The 27,856-nt window shown below is 50.2% G+C and overlaps 1 protein-coding gene across 2 annotated transcripts in view; it reads right to left on the bottom strand.

The window, feature by feature from the left end:
* Positions 1-27,856, bottom strand: part of DLG5 (discs large MAGUK scaffold protein 5) — a 136,054-nt gene that overhangs the window by 30,418 nt on the left and 77,780 nt on the right. For both annotated transcript variants that reach the window (XM_016918719.4, XM_016918717.4), the window contains exons 6-15: positions 22,425-22,684; positions 20,864-21,176; positions 14,713-14,897; positions 12,889-13,014; positions 9,728-9,860; positions 9,204-9,331; positions 8,342-8,517; positions 7,869-7,972; positions 3,380-3,472; positions 80-1,099 (exon numbers count right to left, since the gene is read on the bottom strand). In XM_016918719.4, the coding sequence (XP_016774208.2) occupies positions 80-1,099; positions 3,380-3,472; positions 7,869-7,972; positions 8,342-8,517; positions 9,204-9,331; positions 9,728-9,860; positions 12,889-13,014; positions 14,713-14,897; positions 20,864-21,176; positions 22,425-22,684 (2,538 nt within the window). The remainder of the gene's footprint in view (positions 1-79; positions 1,100-3,379; positions 3,473-7,868; positions 7,973-8,341; positions 8,518-9,203; positions 9,332-9,727; positions 9,861-12,888; positions 13,015-14,712; positions 14,898-20,863; positions 21,177-22,424; positions 22,685-27,856) is intronic.

Raw genomic sequence — 27,856 nt, forward strand, 5'->3', positions numbered from 1 at the left:
AGGGCCACTTAGCAGCCCTCCTTTGGCCAACTGCCCCTCTCTAGGCCTCCCCTCCCCACACCCTGGGGCTCAGCTATACCTCCAGGAACTGAGCAGGAATCACTACTGGAGCAAGCTTCGGCCGAAAACTGGGAGCAGATTTTGGCCGGCGACGCTTCTGCCCCAGCTCATCCACCTTCTGGGAGGTGAGGTCCTCATCACAGGATTTCTTGGCCGGCAGGTGGGAGGAGTCCCCATCTCCTTCAGGGTAGTAGCTGGAAGCAATGCGGACCCTGGCCTTGCGAGGGGGTGATGCGTGCATGGGCTCCCCGGGGTCCACGTCAGGGGGCAGGGCGCTCGGGGGACTAGTGGATGGGGAGCTGCCCACCAGAGTGGCTTCTGACTCGGAGCTAGTCTCCAGCCTGTGCTGGAACTTAATGGAGTCGCTCCTTCTGGGAGGTTTTGGGGGTGTCAGAGGCCCCGCCCTCTTGGAGGGCTGGGGAGAGTGAGCAGGCCCAGGACCTGGAAGCAGGTAGTCTATTTTGGGGGGTGTCTGGGGGCGTTTGAAAGTGTTAGGGTCAAAGATGGACTTTCTTTGCTTTGGCTTTTTATAAACAGAGAGCTTCTCAGGCACTGCCGTGGAGCTGAGCATGGCCTTGGGCCAGGTCCCGCCGCTGTTGGAGCCTTCAGAGTCTGCCTTGTCCAGGGAGGCCTCCCCAACCCCACAGGGGCCCACCTCAGTCTCAAAGGGCAGCAGTGGCCGCCGGCCACGCACGTCCACCAGCCCAAAGCCACGGTCCCCAGAGGCATCTGAGCGGAAGGAGCTCAGGCTACGCTCAGAGGCACTGGGACAGGCCTGGGGGCAGACCTGCAAGGGTCCCCCAGGGAATGGCTTATGCAGAAAGGAGCTGCTGCCTCCTGGGGGGCCTGGCTCCTTCCTGTCTTCCAGCCTGTCCGTGTAGAAGATGTCTGTCTGCGTGGAGTTATTGTGCTGTATCAAGTTCCGTTTGTTATGAGCCTGGACCTCCGGGCCATGGGCTCGAAAACTCAGCATCTTATCAGAGTCTTTGATATTTTCAAAAATGTTCTGGCCACTCCACGAGGAGCTCTGAGGGAATACCTAGGCAGGGATTGCAGAGGAGTGAGAGAGAGAGTGAGATGGCAGGACTTGGAGCTGCCATTGACAACCATCCCCAGAGGTAAAGCAATGGTCAGGAATGGGCCACCTGCCCCTTAAAAAAGAGACAGATAGACAGAGATGCACACACACATGAACACATATGCTTCTCCCTAATGGATAAGTTTTCTCATGGCTCTGGTCACTCTGAACTCAAAGAAGAGTCAAAGTTTTCTTAACTTTGAACACTTTCTGAAATCATCTGGGCCGGGCACAGTGGCTCATGCCTGTAATCCCAGCGCTTTGGTAGGCTGAGGCAGGCGGGTCACGAGGTCAGGAGTTCGAGACCAGCCTGACCGATATGGTGAAACCCCATCTATACAAAAATTACAAAAATAAGCCAGGCACGGTGGCATGCACCTGTAGTCCCAGCTACTTGGGAGGCTGAGGCAGATGAATCGCTTGAACCCAGGAGGTGGAGGCTGCAGTGAACTAAGATCACGCCACTGCACTCCAGTCTGGGCGACACAATGAGACTCTGTCTCAAAAAGAAGGAAATTACCTGCATAATGTCTTGAATATTTTTTTTTAAATATTAAACATAAAAGTAAAAATTCATTGTTAAAAATATATCTCTTGTGGTACACCCAGACAACGGAATATAAATTAGCACTAAAAAGAACTGAAACAACGTGGAAGAACCTTAAGTGTATATTAGCAAATGAAGAAGCCATTCTATACACTCTGTGATTCCAACTCTATGGCATTCTGGAAAACACAAAAGCATGGAGGCAGTAAAAGGATCAGTTGTTGCCAGGGGCTTGCATAAATATGGGGAGCATAGGGAATTTTTAGAGCAGTGAAACTACTCTGTATGATATTACAATGGTAGTACATGTCATCACCTGCATCAAAACTCACAGAAAATACACCAAGACTGAACCTTAATGTAAACTATGCATTATAGTTAATACTAATGCATCCACATTGGCTCACTAATTATAACGCATGTACTAACTACACTAACTCAAAATGCCAAAATTGGGGAAACTTGGGGACAGGAGTGGGGATGGTGGTGATGGGGTGGTTGAGAGAGTGCTAAGAATTCTCTATCAGCCCAACTTTTCTGTAAACATAAAACCGCTTCCAAAAAAGTCAAATAATTTGAAAATAGTTAATTTAGAAAACATCTCTTAATAGAAAGTTAGAAAAAATAGGCCCAGCCATTTCATTAAGAGATGTTTTCTAAATTCGGCCTATTTTTTCTAACTTCCTATTATTAAACTTTTCAAATATGTAGAAAAGTATAATAAATGTCCATAAATGTACCATCTAGATTCAAAAATATTTCACTAAATTGTCTTTTTGTCTATAATGATACTACAGAACACTGGAAAGCAAGTTACAAATATCATGACATGTCACTTCCCTTCCTTTTTTTTTTTTTGAGACGGAGGTTCGCTCTTGTTGCCCAGGCTGGAGTGCAAAGGCGTGATCTCAGCTCACTGCAACCTCCGCCTCCTGGGTTCAAGCGATTCTCCTGCCTCAGTCTCCTGAGTAGCTGGGATTACAGGAATGCACCATCACATCCGGCTATTTTTGTATTTTTAGTAGAGACGGGGTTTCTCCATGTTGGTCAAGGCTGGTCTCGAACTCCTGACCTCAGGTGATCCACCCGCCTCCCAAAGTGCTGGGATTACAGGCATGAGCCATCGCACCCAGCTTCTTCCTTTCATTTTTGAGATAGGGTCTCACTTTGTCACCCAGGCTGGAGTGCAGTGGCACAATCACAACTCACTGCCACCTCGACCTCCCAGGCTTTTTGTATTTTCTGTAGAGGCAAGGTCTCGCTGTGTTGCTGGGCTCAAGTGATTCGACTGCCTTGGCCTCCCAAAGTGTTGGGGTTACAGGCATAAGCAACCATGCCCGGCCATGACACATCACTTCTAACAACTTTAGCTTGTACCTCCCCCAAATAAAGCCATTCTCCTGTATAACAACCCCAATGCCATCATCATACCTAGGAAAACTGGCAACAATTCCCTAAGATCATCTAATTATCAGGTCCAGATTCAAATGTACCCAACTGTGCCCAACATGGCCTTGACTGCTGTTTTTTGATTTCAGACCAGCGTCCAGTCAGGGTTCCTGCCCCCCCTGCACTCAGTAAATGCCCACCCTGTTCTCAAGGATCCTGTGACCCCGAGGAGTAGCATGGCTATGTGGAGCCGGGGCTCTGCCCATACTCCTGACCGTGAGAGCAGAGCCAGGTCCAGCCCTTACCTTCAGGAGGGACAGGGTCAGGGAGTCCTGGCAGCTCCGCAGCAGAGATTCACATTCATTCAGAGACTTGTTGTCCAGTGCAATGCCATTGATCTAGAGCAGGACAGAGAGCATGTCAGGCCACAGGCAGAGCGGCCTCAGGCCTACCAGTCAGGATCTCTGCCTACCTAACCTCCTGTGCTAGACAGTCACCAAATGCAAGGTGCCAAAGTCAGGAGTTGGCAAAGGATAGAGGTCTTCCTGGTGAGGCCCAAGGAGTCCAACTAAGGGGATTCTGAGGTAGAGGAACACACAAGCCTTCACAGCAGGCTAGGGGAGGAGCATGTCCTTCTGGGATCAGAACACCGAGGACCCGGAGGGAACATCTTGGCACTGCTGTGCCCGGCCATGTGGCGTGGGACCTTGGCTCAGAACTTCCCAGCTCCTTGCCTCCACAGAGGAAATGGAAGATAAATACATGCATGTGGCTCGGGAGAGCGGGGGACTAAAAACAAGACCATGGATAGGAAAGGCCTTGTAGAGAAAGTACCACGCGAAGTGGGGCCCTGTGAGTGTTCACAAAGAACCTCTCAACCCTGCTCCCGGAATCTCTGCCCACATCCCTCACAGCTATGTGCAGACCTTCTTAAGAAGTATATGTGCAACCGGTGAATGACCAAACTGTGATACACCCACATTGCAGAACACTGCTCAGCAACGATAAGTAACAAGCAGCCAGCACACGCAGCCTCTTGGGTGGATCTTGCAGGCATGGTGCGGAATCAAAACAGCCCAGCTCCAAAGGTCACATACTATATGATTCCATGTCTGTAACATTCTCAAAAGGACAACACCACAGAGATGGAGAAAAAATCAGCTGCCAGGGGGCAGGGATGGGAGGGAGCAGGGGGTGTTACTACAAATGGGCAGTGGGAGGGAGACCTCAGTGCTGATAGAACAGCTACGTATCTTCATTACGGTGGTGGTTACACAGAACAACATGTGTTTAACCACACACAACCACACACACACACACACACACACACAGTACCAATGTCAATATGCTAGCTTTGATATTATACTCATGCAAGGTGCAACCATGAGGGGAAGCAGGGAGAAGAGTACATAGGACCCCCCTGTACTATCTCTGCAGCTTCCTATGAATCTATAATCATTTCAAAGTCAAGTTTTCTTTTTTTTTTTTTTGAGATGGAGTCTCGCTCTGTCCCTCAGGCTGAAGTGCAGAGGCATGATCTCGGCTCGCTGCAACCTCCGCCTCCCAGGTTCAAGCAATTCTCCTATCTCAGTCTCCCGAGTAGCTGGGATTACAGATGTATGCCTCCATGCCCGGCTAATATTTTTGTATTTTAGTAGAGATGGGGTTTCATCGTGTTGCCCAGGCTGGTCTCGAACCCCTGAACTCAGGCAATCCACCCGCCTCGGCCTCCCAAAGTGTTAGGATTACAGGCGTGAGCCACCATGCCCGGCCAGTCAAGTTTTCTTTTTAAAATATCTGCAGAGTGATTATCTTGAAGTAGTAAATTAATTTGTGGTTTTTTCCTTATAACATATCCACATTTAAAAAATTTTCATAGTGGCCATATAGCTTTTACACTCTGGCTCCCCAAAAAATCTGAAAAACACTGGCAAAGATGTGAGGCAATGAGTTCCCCCACACACTGCAGGGAGGACTGCAAAAGCCATGACCTTTTTGGAGCAAAGGGGGAAGATCAAGCTGGATGTTAAACATTCATGTCCTCTGACCCAGCAAACCCCACCCCCAGGAATGTACCCCAGGGCACACTCCTGGGTCCCTATGAAGTAGCATGCCAGTGGCCATGCAGCACGACACAGATGTAAGTAAGGGCAGAGATGCCCAGACTATCCCTCGGGAGGGACTGGTCAACAACTTAGGCTGCTGCCACTAAGGAATGACACGCAGTTATATGCCTTGGGGCAGATCTAAAGATGTGAATGTGGGCTGGGCATGGTGGCTCACACCTGTAATCCTAGCACTTCGGGAGGCTGAGGGCAGATCATTTGAGGTCAGGAGTTCAAGACCAGCCTGGGCAACATGGTGAAACCCCCATCTCTACTAAAAATACAAAAAAACTAGCAGGGCGTGATGGCACATGTCTGTAATCCCAGCTGCTCAGGTGGCTGAGGCAGGAGAATCACTTAGACCTGGGAGGCAGAGGTTGCAGTGAGCCAAGATCACGCCACTGCACTCCAGCCTGGGCAACAGAGTGAGGCTATCTCAAACAAAAATAAAAACAAAAAGACATGCTGCTAAAATCTGGCTGGGCGTGGTGGCTCACATCTGTAATCCCAGCACTTTGAGAGGCCAAGGCAGGTGGATCACCTGACGTCAGGAGCTCGAGACCAGGCTGGCCAAAATGGCGAAACCCCGTCTCTACTAAAAGTACAAAAATTAGCTGGGTGTGGTGGCGCATGCCTGTAATCCCAGCTACTTGGGAGGCTGAAGCAGGATAGTTACTTGAACCTGGGAGGCGGAGGCTACAGTGAGCCCAGATCACACCATTGTACTCCAGCCTGGGCAACAGAGTGATACTCCATCTTAAAAAATAATAATAAAAATAAAAACAAAAAGCAAGATGAGCAACTGAGTATATTATAATCCCATCCAGGTTACCTCAACCCCCCAAAAATGTGTGAGATGTACATGTTTTGAAAGTGTCTGGGACATAATATAATAAATTGTTAACAGTGATTGCCATCGGGGTGGGAAGCAGTACACAAGAGGTCTAGCCAGAGGAAGATTTGTTGTCACGATTTGCCTTTTGTACTACTGGAATTTTGTATGTATGCCATGAAAAAGTGTCTGGCATTTTCAGTTTTTGTTTTTTATTTATTAGAGACAGAAGTCTTGCTCTGTCACCCAGGCTAGAGTGCAGTGGCGCGATCTCGGCTCACTGCAACCTCTGCCTCCCAGGTTCAAGTGATTCTCCTGCCTCAGCCTCCCGAGTAGCTGGGATTACAGGCACCCACCACCAAGCCCGGCTAATTTTTGTATTTGTAGTAAAGACAGGTTTCACCACGTTCCCCAGGCTGGTCTCGAACTCCCTATCTCAGGTGATCCACCCACCTCGGCCTCCCAAAGTGCCATGATTACGGGCGTGAGCCACCATGCCCCGCTGGCATTTTCAATTTTAAAAGGTCAGAAGTATTAAATTTGCATGTCCTATGACTCAGCAATCTCATGGCATTTGTAGCTTAGTCTCAGAGATACCATTACGTGTCTCCAGAGGCTCTGTGCACACAGGTAAAGTTCAATGCAGGCCTGTTTGCAATTGCAGACCCTGAAAACAACTTCTATGTCCATCAATAGGTGGATAATTTAAACTACATATAATCAAACAACAGAATACCATAAGGTGGGTAACATTAGCCAGGCTACACTTGGAAAGATATCCAAGGTAGGATGCAAATTGCAGATCCCATTACTGTACATAAATAGCAAAACAACACCAAGAAATCTATCTAGGTATATATAGATTTGTAGGGGCACATATGGTTTGGGCTGGGTGCTTATCTTCTAAACGGGGGCAGGGACAATCTCTAGGAGCAGGATTAAAGGGGGAAGAAAGGGACTGCCACTTTTCACTTTACATATTTTTATATTGCTTGGCTGTTTTACAACAAACAGGACTTACTTTGGTAACAAAAAAATTTTAAAATAAGTATTACATTTAGTTAAAAAAAAAAAGGGGTGGCGTTTAAAAGTCACAACACAATGATGTCAATTTTTTAAATTGTCCTTGATAAACATTCATGAGAATGTTAAATGTAGAGAACTACATTTAAAATGTTAATAAAGCTGGGTGCTGTGGATCATGCCTGTAATCCCAGAACTTTGGGAAGCCAAGGCGGGCAGATCACCTGAGGTCAGGAGTTCAAGACCAGCCTGGCCAACATGGTGAAACCCCATCTCTACTAAAAGTACAAAAATTAGCCAGGCATGGTGGTGCACACCCTGTAATCCCAACTACTCAGGAGACTGAGGCAGCAGAATCACTTGAACACGAAAGTCAGAGGTTGCAGTGAGCCGGGATTGCGCCACTGCATTCTAACCTGGGTGACAGAGCAAGACTCCATATCAAAAAAAAAAAAAAAAAAAAGTTAATAAAGGTTATCTACAGGTGGTACCAAAGCAAGTGGTTCTTATTTCCCGCTTAGGCCTTTGGAGGTTGCAGTGAGCTGGGATTGCGTCACTGCACTCCAGCCTGAGGGACAGAGAGAGATAGAGAAAGGTTATCTACAGGTGGTAGCAATGCAATTGATTCTTATTTCCCTCCCAGACCTTTTATTTCCTAATTTTCTACAGTAAATAGAAACATACCATCAAGAAACCTATTTTTAAATGTTCACATAGTACAATGCCCAGAACAAGGAAAATATAAAAACTTTGCTCATTACTTCTTGCTCAAACCTCCCAAATGTAATCTGCCTATGCATGGCAGATGACCCTGGCTCCAGCCTTGAGACTTACCGCAACGATCCTGTCTCCCACAGCAAGGGACCCTTCTTTAGCGGCAGGGCTTCCAGGCAGCACAGCGGCAGCGTACACTCCATTCTCCAGACTGATGCCACTGTCTGCAAGCCACAGGAGGTCACTGGGTAGCCCCTGGCCTCGCTGCCTAGCCCTGGGTCACCCTACCTCATCTTTGTTACCATCTTCTTACAAAAGAGGATGTCAGCAGGCTGCGCCCTGTCTACGACTGCACCCTGCCCCAGTCCCACCAATCAGGGGCTCAGTTACATCTACCCTGGTGAATCAAACACTCAGAAAGCAAGACTCAGGGCCCAGACCACCTCTTTCCAGGAAAGCACATGGGCTACATTTAAATGGCATTGGCCCCTCATCCCTGTGAATGAGGTGCTCTAAGGGGCACCCCCGGCCCCTGTCCACAAAAAAGGGCCCCAGCCACCTGAGGCACTCTGCCATGTCCACAGGCCCGCTACCTTTCTGTCCACTGAGGTTGATGTGCAGCGGCGTGACCACCTTCCCACCCAGGGACTTCCTCCGCCGCACGACCATGTTGATGGCCCCCTCCCCATTGAGGAGCGCCTTGATGGCCTGCTTCTTGTCCTTGTTGATGAGGTCCACATCGTTGATTCTCAGCAGCCAGTCATTGACCCTGAGAAAGGGCACAGCCAGTTCAGCACCCACACAGGCTGTGAGACCAGCGGCTACCGCCCACAACTCTCACTCAGGGGACTGACTGCCAAGGAGTGGGTGCCTCACATACACGCTCAGAAAATCTCCTCTTGCAGGAGTGCACAGTGGTGAAATTTGCAGATGCTGAGGTTAGACAGCCTGGGTTCAAATCCTGGCCCTACCACTTACTAGTTGTATGACCTAGCCCCTCCAGGCCTCAGCGTCTTCATATGTAAACTGGGGGCAATAATCACGCCTACCTTGTAGGATTGTAAAGATTAATCAATTAATTTCTATAAAGTGCTTAAACCAGTACTCAGCAAATAGCACTGTAATAGTGTTAGCTATTTTATCATCATGACTATTTCCCTGAATGAGCATGCCATGTACATCCTGGGCTCTCACACATACCCCTTGAGCACTTTCCCACCCAAAGGAGCAAAAGACAGTACCTGGTAACTAAAGAATAATCAGATTCAGAGGCAACTGAGAAGCACTGTTTCTTTCGGAGCATTATTAGCTGCTGAGACTGCAGGCCTTGGACAGACTGTGTGTGAGTCTAAGGCTGGGAAACGTTCACCTAAGTGCTACCTGGCTCTCTTCGGGTCCTCTGCACTGGGGAGAAGGGCCCCACCTTGCCTCCAGAGCCTGGGCCTCAACTCTTACCTTAAGCGGCCATCAGCAATGCTTCCTTTGTCCACTTTAGTGACAAATATGCCACAGTCCCCCGGGAAACAAGGCTCATTCACACCTTCTGCCATATCAAACCCCAGTGCCTTCAAGTCAATATCCTCCTGCAAAAACAGCAGCAACAGCAACGCATTTCACAAAGCAGTGACAGAGACATTTGGCTCTTAAGCCCCAAAGCTGCCCACTCCAATGTGGGGGACTGTCCCTTCACCTCATCTGATAAGACACTCCATCCCCAGGATGGAAACCTATGAGTATCTGCAACCTGTCCCTTCTGGCCACTGCAGACAGACATCCCTGTCAGCGTCCTCCGAGGACCCTGCCTTTCCCCAGCTGCAACCCAGCCTGGACAGCTGCTGGGAAAGGATGCCTCACACTCCTGGGAGGAAAAGGAGAACCTCCAAACTTGGAGTGGTGAAACTGGGAGATACTGCAAGCGGGTCACCGTCTCCTCCTTCATCCATCAGAGAAGGAGAGAAGAACCATCAGAGGCAGCTTACCGTCTCCCTCTCGAACTCTACAACTTCCGTTTCCCACTCCATGGAATCCGTGTCAATGGCCGAGTCGTGGGAGCTGTGGGCCATCAGCTGTCGGAACCGGGCCTCCTTTTCCAACTGGGATTCCATCTGTTCCCTGTGAACAGAGAAAGCCACGGTGACAGCCCCTTGGGAGGTGAAACATCCCACCGCGTAACGGCTCTGAACCTCACGAGGCAGGCCATTTGAAAGAGCTAAAATGGGTTCCTTTCCCCCTTGTTTCCCAATAACTCAGAGTCAGGTCAAGGCTGCTGGGATATCTGTGAGTTTTCACAGTGGTTTTTTAAAAAAGACAAATTCTCCCCAAATTTATCTAGAGGTTTAACACAATTAAAATCAAAATGCCAGCTGGGCACGGTGGTTCATGCCTGTAATCCCAGCACTTTGGGAGGCCGAGACAGGCAGATCACCTGAAGTCAGGAGTTTGAGACCAGCCTGACCGACATGGTGAAACCTCGTCTCTACTAAAAATACAAAAATTAGCCGGGCGTGGTGGCATGTGCCTGTAACCTCGGCTACTCAGGAGGCAGGAGAATTACTTGAATCAGGGAGGCAGAGGTTGCAGAGAGTGGAGGTCACACCGCTGCACTCCAGCCTGGCGACAGAGTGAAACTCCATCTCAAAAAAAAAAATAAAATTTAATTTAAAAAATAAAATCAAAATGCCAACAAGATTTTTGTAGATATAGACGGCTATTCTAAAATGTATACAAAAAGGCATCAGAATCACTAAAACTATTTTGAAAATGACTAAAGTGGGAGGAAACTCTCTACCCAATTTAAGACTTAGTATACAGCTACAGCAATCAAGACTGGGTGCTGCTGTCAGGGAGACAGACACACAGGTCTGTAGAACAGAATAAGGAACCTAGGAATGCCCCAAGTCACCAAAGGTGCATAAGTTAACAGAGGAAGGACAGCCTCCAACTAATGATGCTGGAGCGACTGCACATCCATGGCCAAAGAAATGTATCTCAACCTAAACCACTTAACCTCAGATAAAAACGCCAACTATATCTCAAATTGAAATGCAAACTGACAGAAGCAGCAACAGAAATGCCACTTAAATAGTTATATTAGGATGAAGATGTAGTTCTTAACATTTCCTTTAATGCCATTGTTACAATTTTAAAAAATGTTCACTGATGGCCGGGTGCGGAGGCTCACGCCTGTAATCCCAGCACTTCAGGAGGCAGAGGTAAGTGGATCACTTGAGGTCAGGGGTTCAAGACCAGCCTGGCCAACATGGTAAAACCCCGTCTCTACTAAAAATACAAAAATTAGCCAGGTGTGGTAACATGCACCTGTAATCCCAGCTACTCAGGAGGCTGAGGCACAAGAATCACCTGAACCCAGGAAGCAGAGGATGCAGTGAGCAAAGACTATACCACTGCACTCCAGCCTGGGCATCTCAAAAAAAAAAAAATTTGATAGATTTGACTTCATCAAAATTATAAATATTAGCTCAGAGAAAGACCTAGTAATGAAGATGTGAAAGGGAGACTCAGAAGCCTCGTTATATCCTCAGGTGACTTGCCTGTGACACCCTTCCTGAAATCTGGGCCCAGGCTGCCTTGCCAGCTCATGAACACTGCCCACTGGGCTCCTGACCTACTTGTGTTTCCTGCTCCAGCAGACAGGCCCCAGGGCCGCACCTTTGCCTAGGCTGTGCTCTCACCAGCCAGCTCTAGAATGCCACTCAGCCTCCAGGGCAGAGCTCCAATGCCTTCCAACACTGCCCCAGCCCCTCCCCAGGCCAGTGCAGCTGAGCTCAGCATTCAATGCTCACTATACCTGTCTCATCTGGCATTACCAGGGAGTGCCTGAGGCTTCCCAGGCAGCAACACAGACCCCCTCACCAGCATCCTGCCAGTTAGAGAACTTAGCAGACAGGAGGCACAAATGCAAACATGCTGAATGAACACACAAGCTGAATGCACAAGCTTCAGGCAACTCTGGCCCAAACAAGAGGCAAAATGTCCCATGTTCACGGCCAGAGATTCTAGGCTTTCCCTTCGAAGAGAACCCCTTGATTCCATCACATTGCTAGACCCAAGATGGTTCCTGTGAAGAGTCTTGCCTTGCCTCTTAACCCCTATAATATTCCTGAGAGCACCCAAGCTCCAGAGAGTCTGGGTTTTTATAGAATAAATGGAGCTCTTTGTCTCATTAGGAGTTTTACTGAATGGGAAAGAAGAGAAGCTGTCACTCCCTTCTGATGGGCATCACTTGAGTGTGCAAGGCTTGCACACTTGCACTCACACACGAGCTTCTCACTGCCCCCTCACCACACTAACAGCTAGGAAAATGTCGCACAATGGATGGAGAGCCACTGCTTTCCTACTAGATTTGGGTTTTAGACCACGGCCTATTGGGCTCTGCCAATTTCTATGCTTAAACCCTGATCTTTGTATTTCAATGCACTACTAAAGGCCACTGAGTGTTTAAATGACACCCTGGGAGGCTGCTGTAATTGAGGGGAGGATGTCTGACACCCTAAATGGTCTTCCAAATGGGCGTCCAAATAACACAGGCAGAACAGACTGCTGGATGGGGGTTGCAATTGCCTTTAAAACTCTAAATCACAATCTGTCGTCATCTTACTCATTTACGTACTTGTCTCTTAGATGGACCTGACCTTGGTCTGTGTCTCTTCCTGCGCACTGTGAGCCCATGAGGAAAGGGACTTGGTATGCTTGTCAGTGCCATTTCTCCAGTGCCTCTAATGGAGGCTGGCCCATACAGAGCAGGTACTTGAAAAATCTCTGCGAGTGAGTGAGTGAGTGAGCAGGGGAATGAATGAATGGATAACACATGCATGCCTGCCCCAGATGGACTGCTTGGGAACAGGGTCCTCCCTTCCTAGTGCCTTGGCACATGGTGCCTGCCCTGTGTCTAAGAATTTTTGGCCTAAGAATTTCTAATTAACCCTACATGGAGATGACATTCGAACCCATTCTACACACTGACAGAGTAAGGCAGAGTGAAGTGAAGGGACAAACAGCCAGGTCGACACAGAAGGATGAGGCCCTGGCCAATGCACTCAGCATTGCCTTGCCCAGAAGGGAGAGGGGCCCCAGGCTCCCAGATGCATGCCCACTCCAGCGGGTGCCCGCCCGAGCCTACTTGAGCTCCTTCAGCTCGCGGCTGACATCATTCTTCTGCTTGCGGGTGTCATCCAGGCTGCGCAGGGCCTCAGCCAGCTCACTCACCGCACGGTCCCGCTCCCGCCTCAGGTTGTCACACAGTGTCCTGGTGGAAGGAGCAGAGGACAAGGTCATCTCAAGGGGCATGGGGAAGGGGGCTCCTGGTCTGCAGCGGATGGTCTGGCCACCTCACTCCAAATACCTGCCGGCACCTATCCCATCCCCAGATGCACAGGAGCACTTGGGAATCTAGGGGTAAGACCACCTAGGCCAGCCCCAGTGCATGACAGAGGGAATGTGGAGGACCTGGGCAGGGAAGAGACACCCCCACAGTCACCCAGCAACAACTGTCAGGTTCCCAATGCCCTGTTTCACCCTCAATGTGCCTGGGGTTAAGGACCACCCTCTGCACACACTCACTGTTCTAATGCCAACTTGGGGAGCCAGGGGGTGGCTCTCCTCTGCATGAAGCACCCCCCACCTGCCTGGCAGGCCTGTGCTCCAGCACTACCACATGTCTCATATCTACCCACAGGCAGAGCTTTCTAGAGCTGTCCCTGTACCCTGCAACTAGGAAGGGAGCCCCTTCGGATACCAGCCAGTCCTCATGCATCTCTGTCTCTCTTAGCTCTGTGCAGGTGCAAAGTACAAGCTTGGCAAGACTCTATGAAAGAGGACCCCAAGGAGGTGGAAACAGATTACCTGGCTGTGGAGGGGCCTGGGATCTGTGCCACCTCCAGAAATGGATATACCCAGAGGACTGGTTCCTACCTCTCCACAGCCTCGAATCTCCCCCAGCCTCAGTCAGAGCCCGGCTGAGGACTGCCCCCTGGAGACACCCGTGGAAGGGGTCTGAGCAGAAGCAGACAGGAAGCAGCCCCTGGGCCTCCCTCCCCTTGCACTGGGCACCTAACTGTGCTCTCCATTAGCAGGGCCTCACCACCTAGCCATCCTCATCTCCTGACCAGCCCCTAGAGACATTGGTCTCTCCCCTGACAAACCACAAGAAATCTTTTGGACACCTCCCAAATAGCAAGACATTATCTCTCCCCACCCCAAACATCACCACCACCATAGCCTCTCCTGGTTCCTCCCCAGCCAAGGATCAAGCCCACACTGCTTGGCTTCCCTTTCAAGGCCTCTACACCTGCCCCTGGGAATCTCGCCAGCCTGCCCTCCCCACGACTTGCCCACATCCCTGCCCTGAGCACACTCCACAGGTGCCCTCCATCTGCAATGCCCTTCCCCCTTTTCCACCTGGAAAAACCCCACTCATGCTTCCAGTTCTAGCGTGAATGCCACACTCTCTGGGGAGACCTCCTCACACCCCAGGGAGCCCTGCATGCCCCCCACAGCCCTAGAGCTCAGTTACACATCTTCCTCCCTCACTGCCCTGCCCGACCAAGCCTCTCCCAAGGTCTCCTTGCTCCAGAGATCTAAGACCCTGGCACACAGTAGGCGCCCGGTGAATACTGCTGAAAGGACACACTTCGGATGTGCTCTTCTCATCAGAAACCCTCAAATAAAAGACGTCGGCCTCGTGCCCCTTCACAGCGGTCTCACGTGGACATAGTACACACTTGGGACACCTAGGGCTGAGTGAGATGGGAGGGAGAAACAATGGAAAACTCTAAAACTAAGAGGCAAGGCTAGGGCATCAACTAGGGGTGAGAAAGGAGGAGCCCAGGTCCCTCCCACTTTACCTGGACATACAGTAAATGATTCTGACCCTCCCAACAGACCCTAGCAGGTCCCCTCATCCTGGGGAGACGCAAGCCCACGCCAGCTTGAGGTCACCCCATACCGGATGCTGTCACGCTCTGCTACAATCTTGTCTCGCTCCTGGAAGGCCCAGTCCCGCCGGCACTTGGCCACATCCGCCTCCTGGAGGGCTTCCTTCAGCTCCTGGCACAGAGCCTTGCACTGCTTTCGAAGGATTTCAACCTCCTTGTTGGCTCTCCCAGCATCCATTGTCACCGTGTCTTTGATCTGGTGGGAGCAAGGGGCAGGAAGAGGGAGAGGTTGCTGAGCCTCATGGACCAGGAGCGCCTCCCACCAGTGCGGGGGCCAAGGCTGAGGCTCTAGGGAGCTGGATGGAGGGAAACACGGAGCCCATCGCAGCATACCCCATACCCCCAGTGACTGCACCCCACAGCCACGGTCCTATTAACCAGCACCCCCTAGCCCCCACCATGTCTGTGATCCTATAATCTGGCATACTGAGTTATTTTTAAAGACAAAAATACACCAGTATTCCTGCTGGTGAAGTGCTGTGTATCTCAGTTCATTTAAAAAGCTGAAATCCAAAGCATTTGCATCTTGACACATCCCTAGAGAGTTATATGCTCCACTAAAATTTCAAGTCAAACTCTTAGTAGCACTCATATGAAAACCCCCTCCACACCTCTATAATCCTTAGACAACACAGGGAAATGACGGATGACAAAGCAAGTGTTTACTGCAAGAATAACTCCTCCTCCCGCTTGAGGCTTTCCAAACATGCAAAAGAGAAGCACGACAGCAGAGGCGCTGATGACACTGGTGTCCCCGCCCCGAGACTCTCCACCCCCAAGTGCTAGGACACAGGAAGACACACACGCACAGGAAGAAAGCTTCCGTTCCCTCTAAAGATCATTCTCCAGACAGCAGGAGACAGCAGCCTCTACAAAAACGTGTTCAGAAAGATCTCAGACGTAGAAAACAAGAGAAGAGAATGAAGTTGACAAGAAAACACCTGGAGTCAGTTGATAATTCCCCTCATCTCTGAAAACAGAGGCAGAGGAGCTGAAAAACAATTTGCACAAAAAGGACCATCAAAACTCGAGGGTGACAGTGCAGTGGCAGGCTTTCCTCAGACCTCACGGTTTCTGGGGGTCATTCAAATCATTTCAGTTTTGATTTTTTTTCAGCTTTACATGGTATGCCGTGTTTGTTTAGTTTGCTATTTTCAAAAAAAAAATCCTTCTTAAATTTTCATTTTAAAAAGAATTATTTGGGGGCAGGGTACAGTGGCTCACACCTGTAATCCCAGCACTTTGGGAGGCCAAGGCAGGCAGATCACATGAGATCAGGAGTTTGAGACCAGCCTGACCAACATGGTAAAACCCCATCTCTACTAAAACTACAAAAATTAGCCAGACATGGTGGCATGTGCCTGTGGTCCCAGCTACACGGGAGACTGAGGCAGGAGAATTGCTTGAACTTGGGAGACTGAGGTCTCAGTGAGCCCAGATGGCGCCACTGCACTCCAGCCTGGGCAACAGAGGGAGACTCGGTCTCAAAAAAAAAAAAAAAAAAAAAAAGTGTATTAATTTAGTCAAGAATTTATGATAAACAATACTTTGAAAAATTTACATTATATTTGCTGTTTTACAATATATTTACGGATAGTTTTAGAGCTGACACGTTACCACGTGGATTCCCTGAAAGGTTTCTCCATGGTGCTCTAGATGAGCATCTAGGAGGGAGGCCCCAGGTGCAGACAGGACGACAGGCAGCGCAGGAGGTGGGCAGCTCCCCCAGCCCACAGCTCCCTTCCTTTCCCTGGGCCCCACACCATTGCTGGTCTCCAAAATGAATTCATCCCCAAAATACTGCTTCCTTATAAGGAATACAAGAAGTACTATACTTAGTTTTAGTGAGAGGGGAGAGGGAAATGAGGTACCTTAAACAAATGGTAAAATTTGGAAGCCCAGAGGACCCAAGTGACGGACTGACTGATTCTGATTACACTGGTGAGGAACCACAGGATCTAGAAGTGACTCGCCAGGGCTCCCCCATCCTGCAGAGCTGACTCGTGATCAGTACCGGCTCCTCTACCCCAGGCTGCCTCGGCATCAGATGTCAGTCTGAGTCTGCTCTAAAAGCGCCACCTGCAGTCTCTTTCTTCCTGTGCTGGGTGAACAAAGGCGTGGGAAGAGATGGGCTAGTCTTCACAAGACACTTGCCAGACCCAGGCATGAGGCCAGTGAGAAAAGCCTATGGGCTGCAACCCAGCCCCAGAGGGCCAGAGCCCACTCGAGGGTCCCAGGGGAGGATGGGGCCCGAGTGTGGAGTGGTGCCCCTGAGCAGATGGCTCTCGGGTGAGGGCACCTCCCTCTGCTTCCTGGGAAGCTTCTCTTGCTACAACAGCCCTCTGCCTCTAAGTTCTGGAAAGGCCACTGCTGCCTTGCCTTGTCCCCTGGCACTGTCCAGTCTGTCCACCACAGCTGAGCTCAGCTCCTCAAGCAGGACCTGTAGCTGCATGTGTAACTGCATTCAGGGCAGCAGACGGCAGGAGCATGGGGGGCTGCCCTTCTACAGACGGAACTCGGTGAGCAGGGCCCGTCTAGGAAAGTGCGTTGGAACCTGGGAGATTTCTGCAACAGACAGCAGTGGCCTACAGCTTCCAGTGGTGCCGACCTCAACTCCCCAGGCAGTTCCTCCCTCCTCCTGGGAGCAATGAGCCTTCCCCGGACAAGGTCAGCTACTGGCCTGAGGCAGGAGGGCGGCCTTAGGGGAGCTCCTGAGGATATCTCTCCCCTGGGAGCTGGGAAGAAGAAGGCGAGGGAGGCAAGGGCACAGCCAACCTGGCAAAGATCCTGACAGGCCCCCGGCCTCCCCATGCTACCTCTTTGCTCCCTCTTTGCCTCAGCCCACTCAGAACACAGAAGGGAGAGAGGGCATAGAGAAGGAAAGGGGAAAATGGAGCAAGAGGTGCAGATAGAAGACAGAAGCGTGCAAGCATGATGCCAGAAACTGAAGCCCAGCCCTCGGGCTGAGCAAGATGAAGATGGCTCTGCGGTGAGGGAGCTAGACCTGCCAGAAGGCCCCCCACAGCTGACCCCTGACAGGCAGCAGCCAGTGGGGTGGCGGGGCCAATCCCCAGGGTGCCTCACTGCCCACCCCTCCTGGCCTGCTCTTGCCGGTGGAGAGTGCTCTCTTATCCATGAAGCCAGACCAACTTGAGAAGGAGCTGAGGATTTCAGCTCTCAGAGCTGATGGGGCAGCCACGGGGGCTCTCTCCTGCCTGCTGACTCGGAACAGGGCCTGGAAAAGATCCCTGCCTCAGCTGACAGGTGCACTTGATGCCCAGTCAACACCCCCTGTGGAGGATGGAGGCGGGCTCCAGGCTGAATGGCTCGCCTGAGTGCTGGGAATGCGGTGGTTGCCGCAAGGACGTCAGGCCTGGAGGTCTCATTGCTGGACGCCAGCACCACAGGGAACTCAGGTGTTCTTTGTGCATCTCTGTGCTTTCTATATTTCTACAAACACTCTTCACGATTAACTTCAAAGATCTCAAAACTTGGCCAGGCGCAGTGGTTCAGGCCTGTAATCCTAGCACTCTGGGAGGCCAAGGTGGGTAGATCACCTGAGGTCAGGAATTCGAGACTAGCCTGGCCAACAGAGCGAAACCCCGTCTCTACTAAAAATACAAAAATTAGCTGGGCGTACTGGCAGGTGTCTATAATCCCAGCTACTCAGGAGGCTGAGGCAAGAGGATCGCTGGAACCCGGCAGGTGGAGGTTGTTGTGAGCCGAGATCGTGCCACTTCACTCCAGCCTGGGCAAAAGAGGGAAACCACATCTCAAAAAAAGAAAGAAAGAAAAAAGAAAATCTCAAAACTCCATCCACACGGGCTCACTGTTATTCCCCAGGCGTGTGTCTGACATTCTGTGACATTTCAGAGCAGTTACTGACTCGGTCATTTTCCAAGTTTCCTTCTTCATCATTTTGTTTTCCTTATTTGATATTGACATTTTCCCCAAAAAATTATGTGCTCAGATACCAGGATGTGAACATGAGTTCACGGTTTTTCTAGGATGATTACCAAATTCTAATGCATTATCTTTACTTATTAAAAATTTATTCTAATAGGCTTTTCAAAAATTTCATTGCAGTAAATATTTCTCTTCACACTGGCTTTTGCCTCAAGGGTCTGGAGAAGTCTTGGTGGTTCCTTGTATGAAATTCCCATTACTTGGCTGGCCCATTTTTACCCACAGAAGCAGTTTAATGAGGTTCACCCTAATCCTAACAGAGTAGTAAGATTCAGACGGGCATAATAATGAATGCCCATCTCAACTCACTGTTGCTTTGTGCAGGCACAATGATGTATTTTCTATATTGAATCATTTGTTCATCATGACCACCATTCCATTGTGCAAATGAAGAAACTGAGGCTGGCTGGGTGCAGGGGCTCACGCCTGTAATCCTAGCACTTTGGGAGGCTGAGGCAGGAGGATCGCTTGAGCCCAGGAGTTTAAGACCAGCCTGGGCAACATAGTGAGACCGCATCACTACAAAAAAATTAAGAATTAGCTGGGTGAGCTGGTGCTCGCCTATAGTCCCAGCTACTTGGAGGGGCTGAGGTGGGAGGATCACTTGAGCCCAAGAGGTCGAGATTACAGTGAGCTATGATTGTGCCACTGCACTGCAGCCTGGGGAACAGAGAGGCTGTCTCAATAAAAAAATAAAAAATAAATTTAAAATAGAAACTGAGGCCCAGAGGCCAGGCACAGTGGCTCACCAGGCGGTGAATTATACTTGTAATCCCAGTACTTTGGGAGGCCGAGGCGGAAGGATCACTTGAGTCCAGGAGTTCGAGACCAGCCTGGCCAACATGGCAAAGCCACGTCTCTACTAAAAATACAAAAAATTAGCCGGGCGTGGTGGCACATGCCTGTAATCCCAGCTACTTGGGAGGCTGAGGCACGAGAATTGCTTGAACCCAGGAGGTAGAGGTTGCAGTGAGCCGAGATGGCGCCACTGCACTTCAGGCTGGGCAACACAACGAGACTCAGTCTCATAAAAAAAAAAAGAAAGAAACGGAGGCCTAGAGAGGTTTGAGACCACATGACTGAGGAGGGCCATCTCCCAGCAAGGGGCCTGTGTCTCATGCATTCCCCACATCCCCTACCACTGCCCAGGCCTGACGAGGAGTTGCTGTTGGTTGAAAGACATGCTGGTCGCCCCTTGGGCATCACCTGCCTCACACTTAGTACAGCAGGACCTGGTAGTAATGATCCAATGCATACCAGCCCTGCCAATCTGCCTGACCTTTAAACGCCTTGCTTTTTGCTTCTCATAAACCACCTTTGAAAGCTGCATTCTAACTGACCTGCACAGAAAGGCAGAAGAATAGAGGGATGTGAATATCTGAGAACTATTCTGATAGGAAAATAATCTGCTGTGATCAAGTCTAGAAGCTCTAATCAGAGCCACACACAACACAGACTGAAGGGAATCTCCATGGGCCCATCCAAGCCCCCGCAGGGCTCAGCTAGACCTAGGGCAAGGAGCTCCGCGATGAGGAGAGGTTGACAGGTAGGAAGGAGACAGAAAATCCACATTGGCCACCCAGGAGTTGAGCTAGGTGGCCCAATCTAGTGCTACCAAACATCCCAGCCCCCCAACCCTGGAGGTGTGGCCCCCAGAGAGCAAGGCTTTAGGAGAAGAATGTTGGGCTCAGCCTACTAGCACATCTTCCCAGCAGGAGCGTGAAATACTTTTTCAAGAGCAGACTCGTGAGATGCACACTGCTGGTGAAAAAGGGCCCCTGAGGGTGCTCTTCCAGACACAAGAGGCCTAACGTATCTATGGCTTTGGGAACTTGGCCTTGGTATCTTGCTTCATAATAAGCAAGTCCTTGAGATATCAATGACTTTCAGCATGGGACTGATCTGCAATTACGTAGCAATGGGTTTGGGTGTGAGTGTTGGTATGTAAGCTCCGGGCAGCCACGACTGTGTCTGGGTCTCCCTCCCCCCTTGTCCCCTGTAATCCAGACTAGAGCTGGGCATTAAGCATGAGCTCAGGCAGTGTCTGATAACCCAGCTTGCACTTAGGCCTCCAGTGAGAAGCCGTTGACTCCAACTCAGGAGAGGCTTCTAATCCGGACACCACGCACTCTGCAGCCCCTCTTCCCGGGACGCTGTAGGACAGGCTGAAAGCCAGCCACCGGCCCACCCACCTACCTGCCGCAGCGCCTCCATCTCCTCATTGGCCGCCTTCTTCTCAGATGTGCTGCTCTTGAGCTTGGACTCGGCCAGCTCCACTTCGGTCTGCAGCTTGTCCAGCTCAGAGATGACCTGGTCACGCTCACTCATGATGAGCTTATACTCGCTGTACACAGCGTCCCGCTCCTCCCTGTATTTCTCCGACTCCTTTGCTGTCTTCACCTGCGTGGTTCTCAGCTCGGTCAGCTCTGACTGCAGCAGCTCCATCTCCCACTGCAGGTCCTTGTTCTGCGCCGTGGCCTTGTTCAGCTCATGGTGGATCGCCTCAAACCTGGCAAGAGAGGTGGCGAGATGTGGGAGGGGCGGGGGCCCTGCCCGGTCAGTGGCCGGCTGCGCTGCTGCCTCCCGCCAGCTCTACTGTGCTGGACAGTCAAGCGTGAAGTTTCAAGTGAAGTCACTCTCTCTACCCCCAAGAGAGAAAAGTCACAGAGTACCAGTGCCCCCGGACCTGGAATTTTTCTCAGCCCTTTACAAATGCCAGGAGTTGAACTGAGGACTTCATGCCCTCCACTCCACTAGAAACAACAGCATATTTCTCCCACAGTCAAGCCACATTAATTTTTTAAAATAATAAAAACAAAACAATGCCAGGATAACAGCATAAAGAGGCCTTAACGATCATTTAGTCAAACCGCCTCATTTCACAGATACGAACAGTACAGCCCTGTGACAAGGTCATCAAGTTCGCTCGAAGAGCACAGCTCTGTCCTTCCAGGCCAGGGGGCATCTTCCACACAGGCAGCCTGCAAATCAGAGCCCATGGCTCCAGACCAGCAATTCTCAGTGTGCTCCATAGACACCGGTTCTGCATGGGGCTCCATTACCCCCAAAAAAGTATATTATCTGATGACTTATGTTTGGGAAACTCTGCATCTTGGCCCCCTCTTGGAGAGTCTGTCTACTGCACAACACCATGCTGAAGGCTCTGAGAAGTCCTGCAGCAGAGACATCTGTCTGGGTTCAACCTGGCAATGCTCAAACCTATTTATCCCCAAAGAGCACTTTTCATGTGAAACTGCTACACGCCCCAGAGAACTGGTGATTCACAGGCACATCCTCTACAAAACACTGTTTGAGGGCATATATCACATCTCTAAAGATGACAGAAGACACATGCCCCAGATAATTAACTTTCCTATTTGCTAGGTGGGTGACTGCCACAGAGGGGAGAGGCACATGACAGTGACCAAAGAAACAGGATGCTCAGAACACACCAGTATTTATTAAGTATTGTGCAGAGCAGTTAACACAGCAGACCTGAGATTTCTACACGCTCAGAAAGGCCCGCTTGCAAGGCTAACCACTGAATGGTGTCCGTGAACCCGAAGGTAAACAGGGATGTTCAGATGGGAAGAGGGAGCCACGATTCCCAAGACAGATTCGGTGTCAAAAAAAAATGTTTCCTGGTCAGAAGCATTTTTTGATTGAAAAAGCACAATAACTCATGCTTTTCCCCTGGTGGTGGCTGGGAACCTTATAGGACCCATTTGCCCCCGGCCCCCCATGGCCCTAGCCCTACCTCCTCAGGGAGAGGGCGCACTGGTGCTGCAGCTGGATGGCCGTGTCCCTCTGCTGGGTCAGCATCTCTGTCTGCTTCAGCAACCGCTGGTTCTCCTCCCCCAGCTGCTCCAGGCGGCTCAGGTCTGCATTGTGGATGGCGACTTTCTCACTGTACCTCTTCCGAAGGGCGTCATAGTCCTTCTTGACCACCTCCAACTTGTCCATGGCCGTGTCATACAGTTTGTTGAGAATCTCGGATGACCCGTTGTGCTTCAACACCTGGAGACCAGACAGTTTCACTTACCAAGGGTCTGCGGGAGGTGGCGGAGGAGACCTCCCACTCTCACTTTTGTCTATCTGAGGGTGAGACTGATGACAAGGCGGTGGGGTGGGGGGTCACCCTAAGGCTTTTGAGAGTCTTGAGGTCCAATTCTCCAGGCCCTGCAGTCACACTGGGCTGATTCATTTAGATTCACTCAGTCACAACTATTTACTAAGTATTGTGCAGAACAGTTAACACAGCTGACCTGAGACTTCTATATCCTTAGAAAGGCCTGTTTGCAAGGTTGACCCTACCGAATGGCGTCTAGGAACCCGAACAGTAAACAGTTCTCTAGGCTGATGTAAAACTTTTCTTCCGGTGATATAAGCAGCTCTGGTACTGAGCCTGTACAAATAAAGTGGCTTATGCTGAACACCTGCTTTCTACTGGGAGTCCAGAATCTGGGTACATGCTAGGCAGAAGTTCCTACATGACCAGCCCCCAATAAGACACTTGAGCACTGAGTCTCTAATGGGCCTCCGTGGAGGCCAGCACTTCTTGTGTGTTGTTGTGATTCCATGCTGGAGGAATTAAGTGCATCCGGTGAAACTCCACCAGGAGAGGATTCTTGGAAACTCAGGCCCAGTTTCCCCTGGACTTTGCCTCACGCGCCTTTCCCCCTTTGCCGACTTTGCTCTGTGTACTTTTGTTGTAATAAATGTCAGCCATTGAGTATAATTACATACTGAATCTTGTGAGTCCTCCCAGAAAGTGACATAGCCCAGAATCAGGTTATGTAAATCGGACCTAAAGACTCTCAAAAGCCCTAGGGTGACCCTCCATGGTGTAGGGTCCCCCCGCATCCCATGCAAGTACCTAATATGTCTAGCACTGGTCTAGGGGCTGGTGATGCCAGACAGGACAGAAAGACGCTGTGCCCTGTGGGCCTTTTATCCTAATTTGGAGGGTGTGGACACACAGATAGGCCAAATAAAGTAACTTCAGAGCAAGGTAAGAACTATCAAGAAAATAAAAAATAAAACAGAATAATGGGCTGGAGAGAGCCATCTGAGCAGCAGAGTGGAGGTCTGTGAGGGAGGCTAAGGCTGAAGAGGCTTCTTCAAGAAGGTGACTTCAGAGGCAAATGAAGAAGAGCAGCGAGAGCACACCGGGCAGAGGGGAGGGCAGGGGCAAAGGCCCAGAGGCAGGGCCTGCAGGCGTGTTCTAGAGACAAAGAGAGGGGCAAGGCGGAGTAGCAAGAGCCCAATGCACAGGAGGAGGTGGGTTCAAAGGGGACCTGGAGAAGTGGGTGTGGGCATGGGGGTGGCCATGGCCGCAGGCCTCACAGTGAAGACTGTCTCCTGAGTGAGACAGGAAGCTGTGGAGGGTTTTAAGCTAGACAGCATTCTACTCTAAATGACAGGCACTAAAGTTCATTTGGGGTGCTGTTATAGAGAAAAAAACAAACCAAGAAGATGAGTTAAGAGGTTGCCAGGGGGGCTGCTGGCTTCGGCTAAGCACCTCATGGGAGCTGAGCCCTGGGGTGAGTCACTCCACCTCTCTGGGTTTCAGCTTCCGGATTCCTCAAATGCCCAGGCTAGACCAGGAAAGCTTGTCTGGCCCTTCCAGCTCCAACAGCCGAGGAATCCCCTGGCTCATTCAGTGGCAGCCTGGGTTATCAAGTGTTTGCAGCCTAGAGAACCAGAACCTTTGGAGTTAGGGTCAGCTCTGAATAAACACGAAAAACACAAAAAGCAAAAGAGGGCTTAATTTAAAAGTCAGAATCATAGCAACAAGAAAGTAAGGTCTTCCTCTAAGACCTAAGCATTAGATTCTAGGACTGTAGACTCTTAAAGAGGAAGTCAAGGAAGAGGGAGAAATGGAGGGAAGAAGGGAAGGAAGGAAGGGGAGGAGAAAGAGAAAGAGAGAGAGAGAAAGAGAGGGAAGGGAGGGAGGGAGAGAGGGAGGGAGGATTGGTTCATTTCAGGCTCATTCTTTTTCCTTTATTTATTTTTAAAGCAGAACATTTTCTTTCAAGGGAAATCTTACTAGTACACCAAAAATACAGAACTTATTTTAAAAAGCAGTACACAGGTATCTCAGGCAGTCAAAATCTTCACTGTTTTGTAAAATGGCATCACTGCTGCAAAACAGGAATGCACACTGAGAAACAGAACCTCACTGACAGTGCCCACTCTACATCTAAAATCTTTCTTTAAAAAAAAAAAAAAAAAAAAAAGCCCTGGCCAGGCACAGTGGCACATGCCTGTAATCCCAGCACTTTGGGAAGCCGAGGTAGGTGGATCACCTGAGGTCAGGAGTTTGAGACCAGCCTGACCAACATGGTGAAACCTTGTCTCTACTAAACATACAAAAATTAGCTGGGCGTGGTGGCGGGCACCTGTAATCCCAGCTACTCGGGAGGCTGAGGCAGGAGAATTGCTTGAACCCAGGATGCGGAGGTTGCAGTGAGCCGAGATCACGCCATGGCACTCCAGCCTGGGTGACAAGCGCGAGACTTCGTCTCAAAAAAAAGAAGAAGAATGGGCTCACCATGACTATACGGGGTCAGCGAAGGACAGTCCTGACATCTGGTCAACCAACGCCTTCTACCCACATCTGGAAAGGTCCAGCATCTAAACTGGATTGCCCTGATTGGTGAGCAATACCTCAAAAATGCCAATTAAAAATTACTTCAGGCCGGGCGCAGTGGCTCACGCCTGTAATCCCAGCACTTTGGGAGGCCGAGGTGAGCAGATCACAAGATTGGAAGTTCCAGACCAGCCTGGCTAACATGGTGAAACCCTGTCTCTACTAAAAATACAAAAATTAGCCGGGTGTGGTGGCAGGCACCTGGAATCCCTGCTACTTAGGAGGCTGAGGCAGGAGAATTACTTGAACCCAGGAGGCGTAGGTTGCAGTGAGCCAAGACTGTGCCACTGCACCCCAGCCTTGGCGACAGAGCAATATTCTGTCTCAAAAAAAAAAAATTTACCTCAAATGTTTTACTGTCTAAACATCCCCTAAGCCAAGTGAGAACCCCATTGGCTCCAAATGAGTCTGCTTTGCTGGGGAACAAAGGAGGCTGTCATTGCCTGAGTTCCCCACAAGGTGGCAGCCGCGGGGAGACGAGCCAACGCTCTCCTGCAGCGGCTTCCCGCCTTCCCAGCTCAGAAACAAACTCATTCCAAAGGCAGCCTTGAAATGACACAAAGCCCGGTTCTGGGTGGTAGCCCGCAGAGCCCACCTCCACAAGTGCTCGGCAGAATCAGGAGTCTATACCATGGTTTGGCCTCTTTGCAGTCCCCTGAACGGCTAACCTTGAGGGGCCTGGATCCGGGCCTGTGTGACAATCCAGGGATGATTCAGGGCCGTGTGAATCAGGCTGCCAGCAAGGGCCGTGAGAGTGGGCCACGAATTCCCAGTGCGACAGGGTGGGTCACAGACCTTGAGGTCCTTTCAGCTGCTTCCCCCAGCCTTCATAACATGGTAGGATCCTCGGGTCAGAAGACCGAGAGAGAGAGATCAGGCCCCGTACTGCTTGCTTCCACCACGATGACGGCCACCCTCGGCCTGCTCCACAAGTGAAAGCTCCTTGGGATAGGGTCGTGCTCACCAGGAGCTACTCCGCCTCCCTGCAACTCCTAACCTCCGGTTCTCACTCTAGCCTTGGAGTCAAACAGAATAACCTGTTCCCACAGGGCAGCATCCAGATACTCAAAGACGCTCGCAGGCCCCAAACACTTCTCACCCTTTCTCTACAAACAGGACTCAGTGTCAGGCCTGTACTATGTAACCAACAGCCTCTGAACAAAGCTGGGGAACCAGGTCACGGTTAACTCCGGAGAATCCAAAAAACTAAATCTATTGGTCTAGAATTTTTCCCTCTCGCCATCAGAGGATTATGTTCTTGGTAGGTATTTCCACATGCATGTGCACACACAAGTGCACACACACACACACACACCTAACTACAGTCAAATGTTTAGCTTCCCAGCAAAAGCTAATGAAGAGAGACTATTTAAATTTGGCCCAGAATTCTAAAATTAAAGTGATCACAGTTCACTGCAACCTCAACCTCCCAGTGATCACAGTTCACTGCAACCTCAACCTCCCAGGCTCAAGTGATCCTCCTGCCTCAGCCTCCCAAGTAGCTGGGACCACAGACACGCCCCACCACACCTGGCTGATTTTTTATTTTTTGTAGAGATGGGGGTCTCACTATGTTGCCCAGGCTGGTCTTGAACTCCTAGACTCAAGTGATACACACACTTTGGCTTCCCAAAGTGCTAAGATTACAGGCGTGAGCCCCTGAGCCTGGCCTGAGAGTCAACTTCTCCACTCAGGCAGGCAGCAGTCTTTAGAGATGATGTCCCTCCAGCCTGAGCACGGGACAGTTGGCCTGTGAGTTCAAGGGGCTTAGGAGAAATGGGTGTAAGTTGCACAGGGGAGGCACAAAGACAGCCACAGTCTAAGCTGTTCCCTGCAGGGAGGCCAGGAAGAGACCAACCCTCCTACCTGTACCCTACATTGGTCAGAACACTCCTCTGTGGGCTTCTCTGTAAGGGATGCCCTTCAGCAACCAGGAAACCCCTCTCCTCTCTTCCTTCCTCCAGGCCCATCAAAGGGCATTCATTCAGGATACCTGGGACAAGAAAATCAACTTTCATGAATTACAAGAGAAAGTATATTTTAAAGACAGGGGAAAGGGCAAGGAGGAAGAGAGAGAAGACTCTCGGGGCCTGAGAGGTTTCCCAAATAGATTAGCAGGACCTAGGAGAACATGTGCACTGCCCTGGTCCCAGGAATTCTACCTGTAAGGCTCAAACTTCAAAACATGTGTGCAAAAGAACACAAAGACATGTGTGTCCACTGAAACATGGTTTGTAACATGGGAAGATGTTGACCACCAAGACGCTCCACACAGAATTCGATTAACACCTGACAGACAACAAAACAAGCAAGGACCTTTTTGTATGTGCAAATTCACAGAAAATGTAAGGAAACCCATGATATATTGTAGTATTTTTTTTTTAAAGCAGGTTTCAGGGAATAAAAAATAAAACTATATGGGTATTAAATGTGACATTAAAAAAAAAATCTACAAGGATACACATCCATCCCAATGGTTTACACAGAGGATGGTCATTTCCACAAAGCTAGGCTGGATCTGAGGAGGTGGGTGGCTG

The sequence above is a fragment of the Pan troglodytes genome, chromosome 8, assembly GCF_028858775.2.
Source record: "Pan troglodytes isolate AG18354 chromosome 8, NHGRI_mPanTro3-v2.0_pri, whole genome shotgun sequence".
In the NCBI taxonomy this organism is placed as follows: Eukaryota; Metazoa; Chordata; class Mammalia; order Primates; family Hominidae; genus Pan; species Pan troglodytes.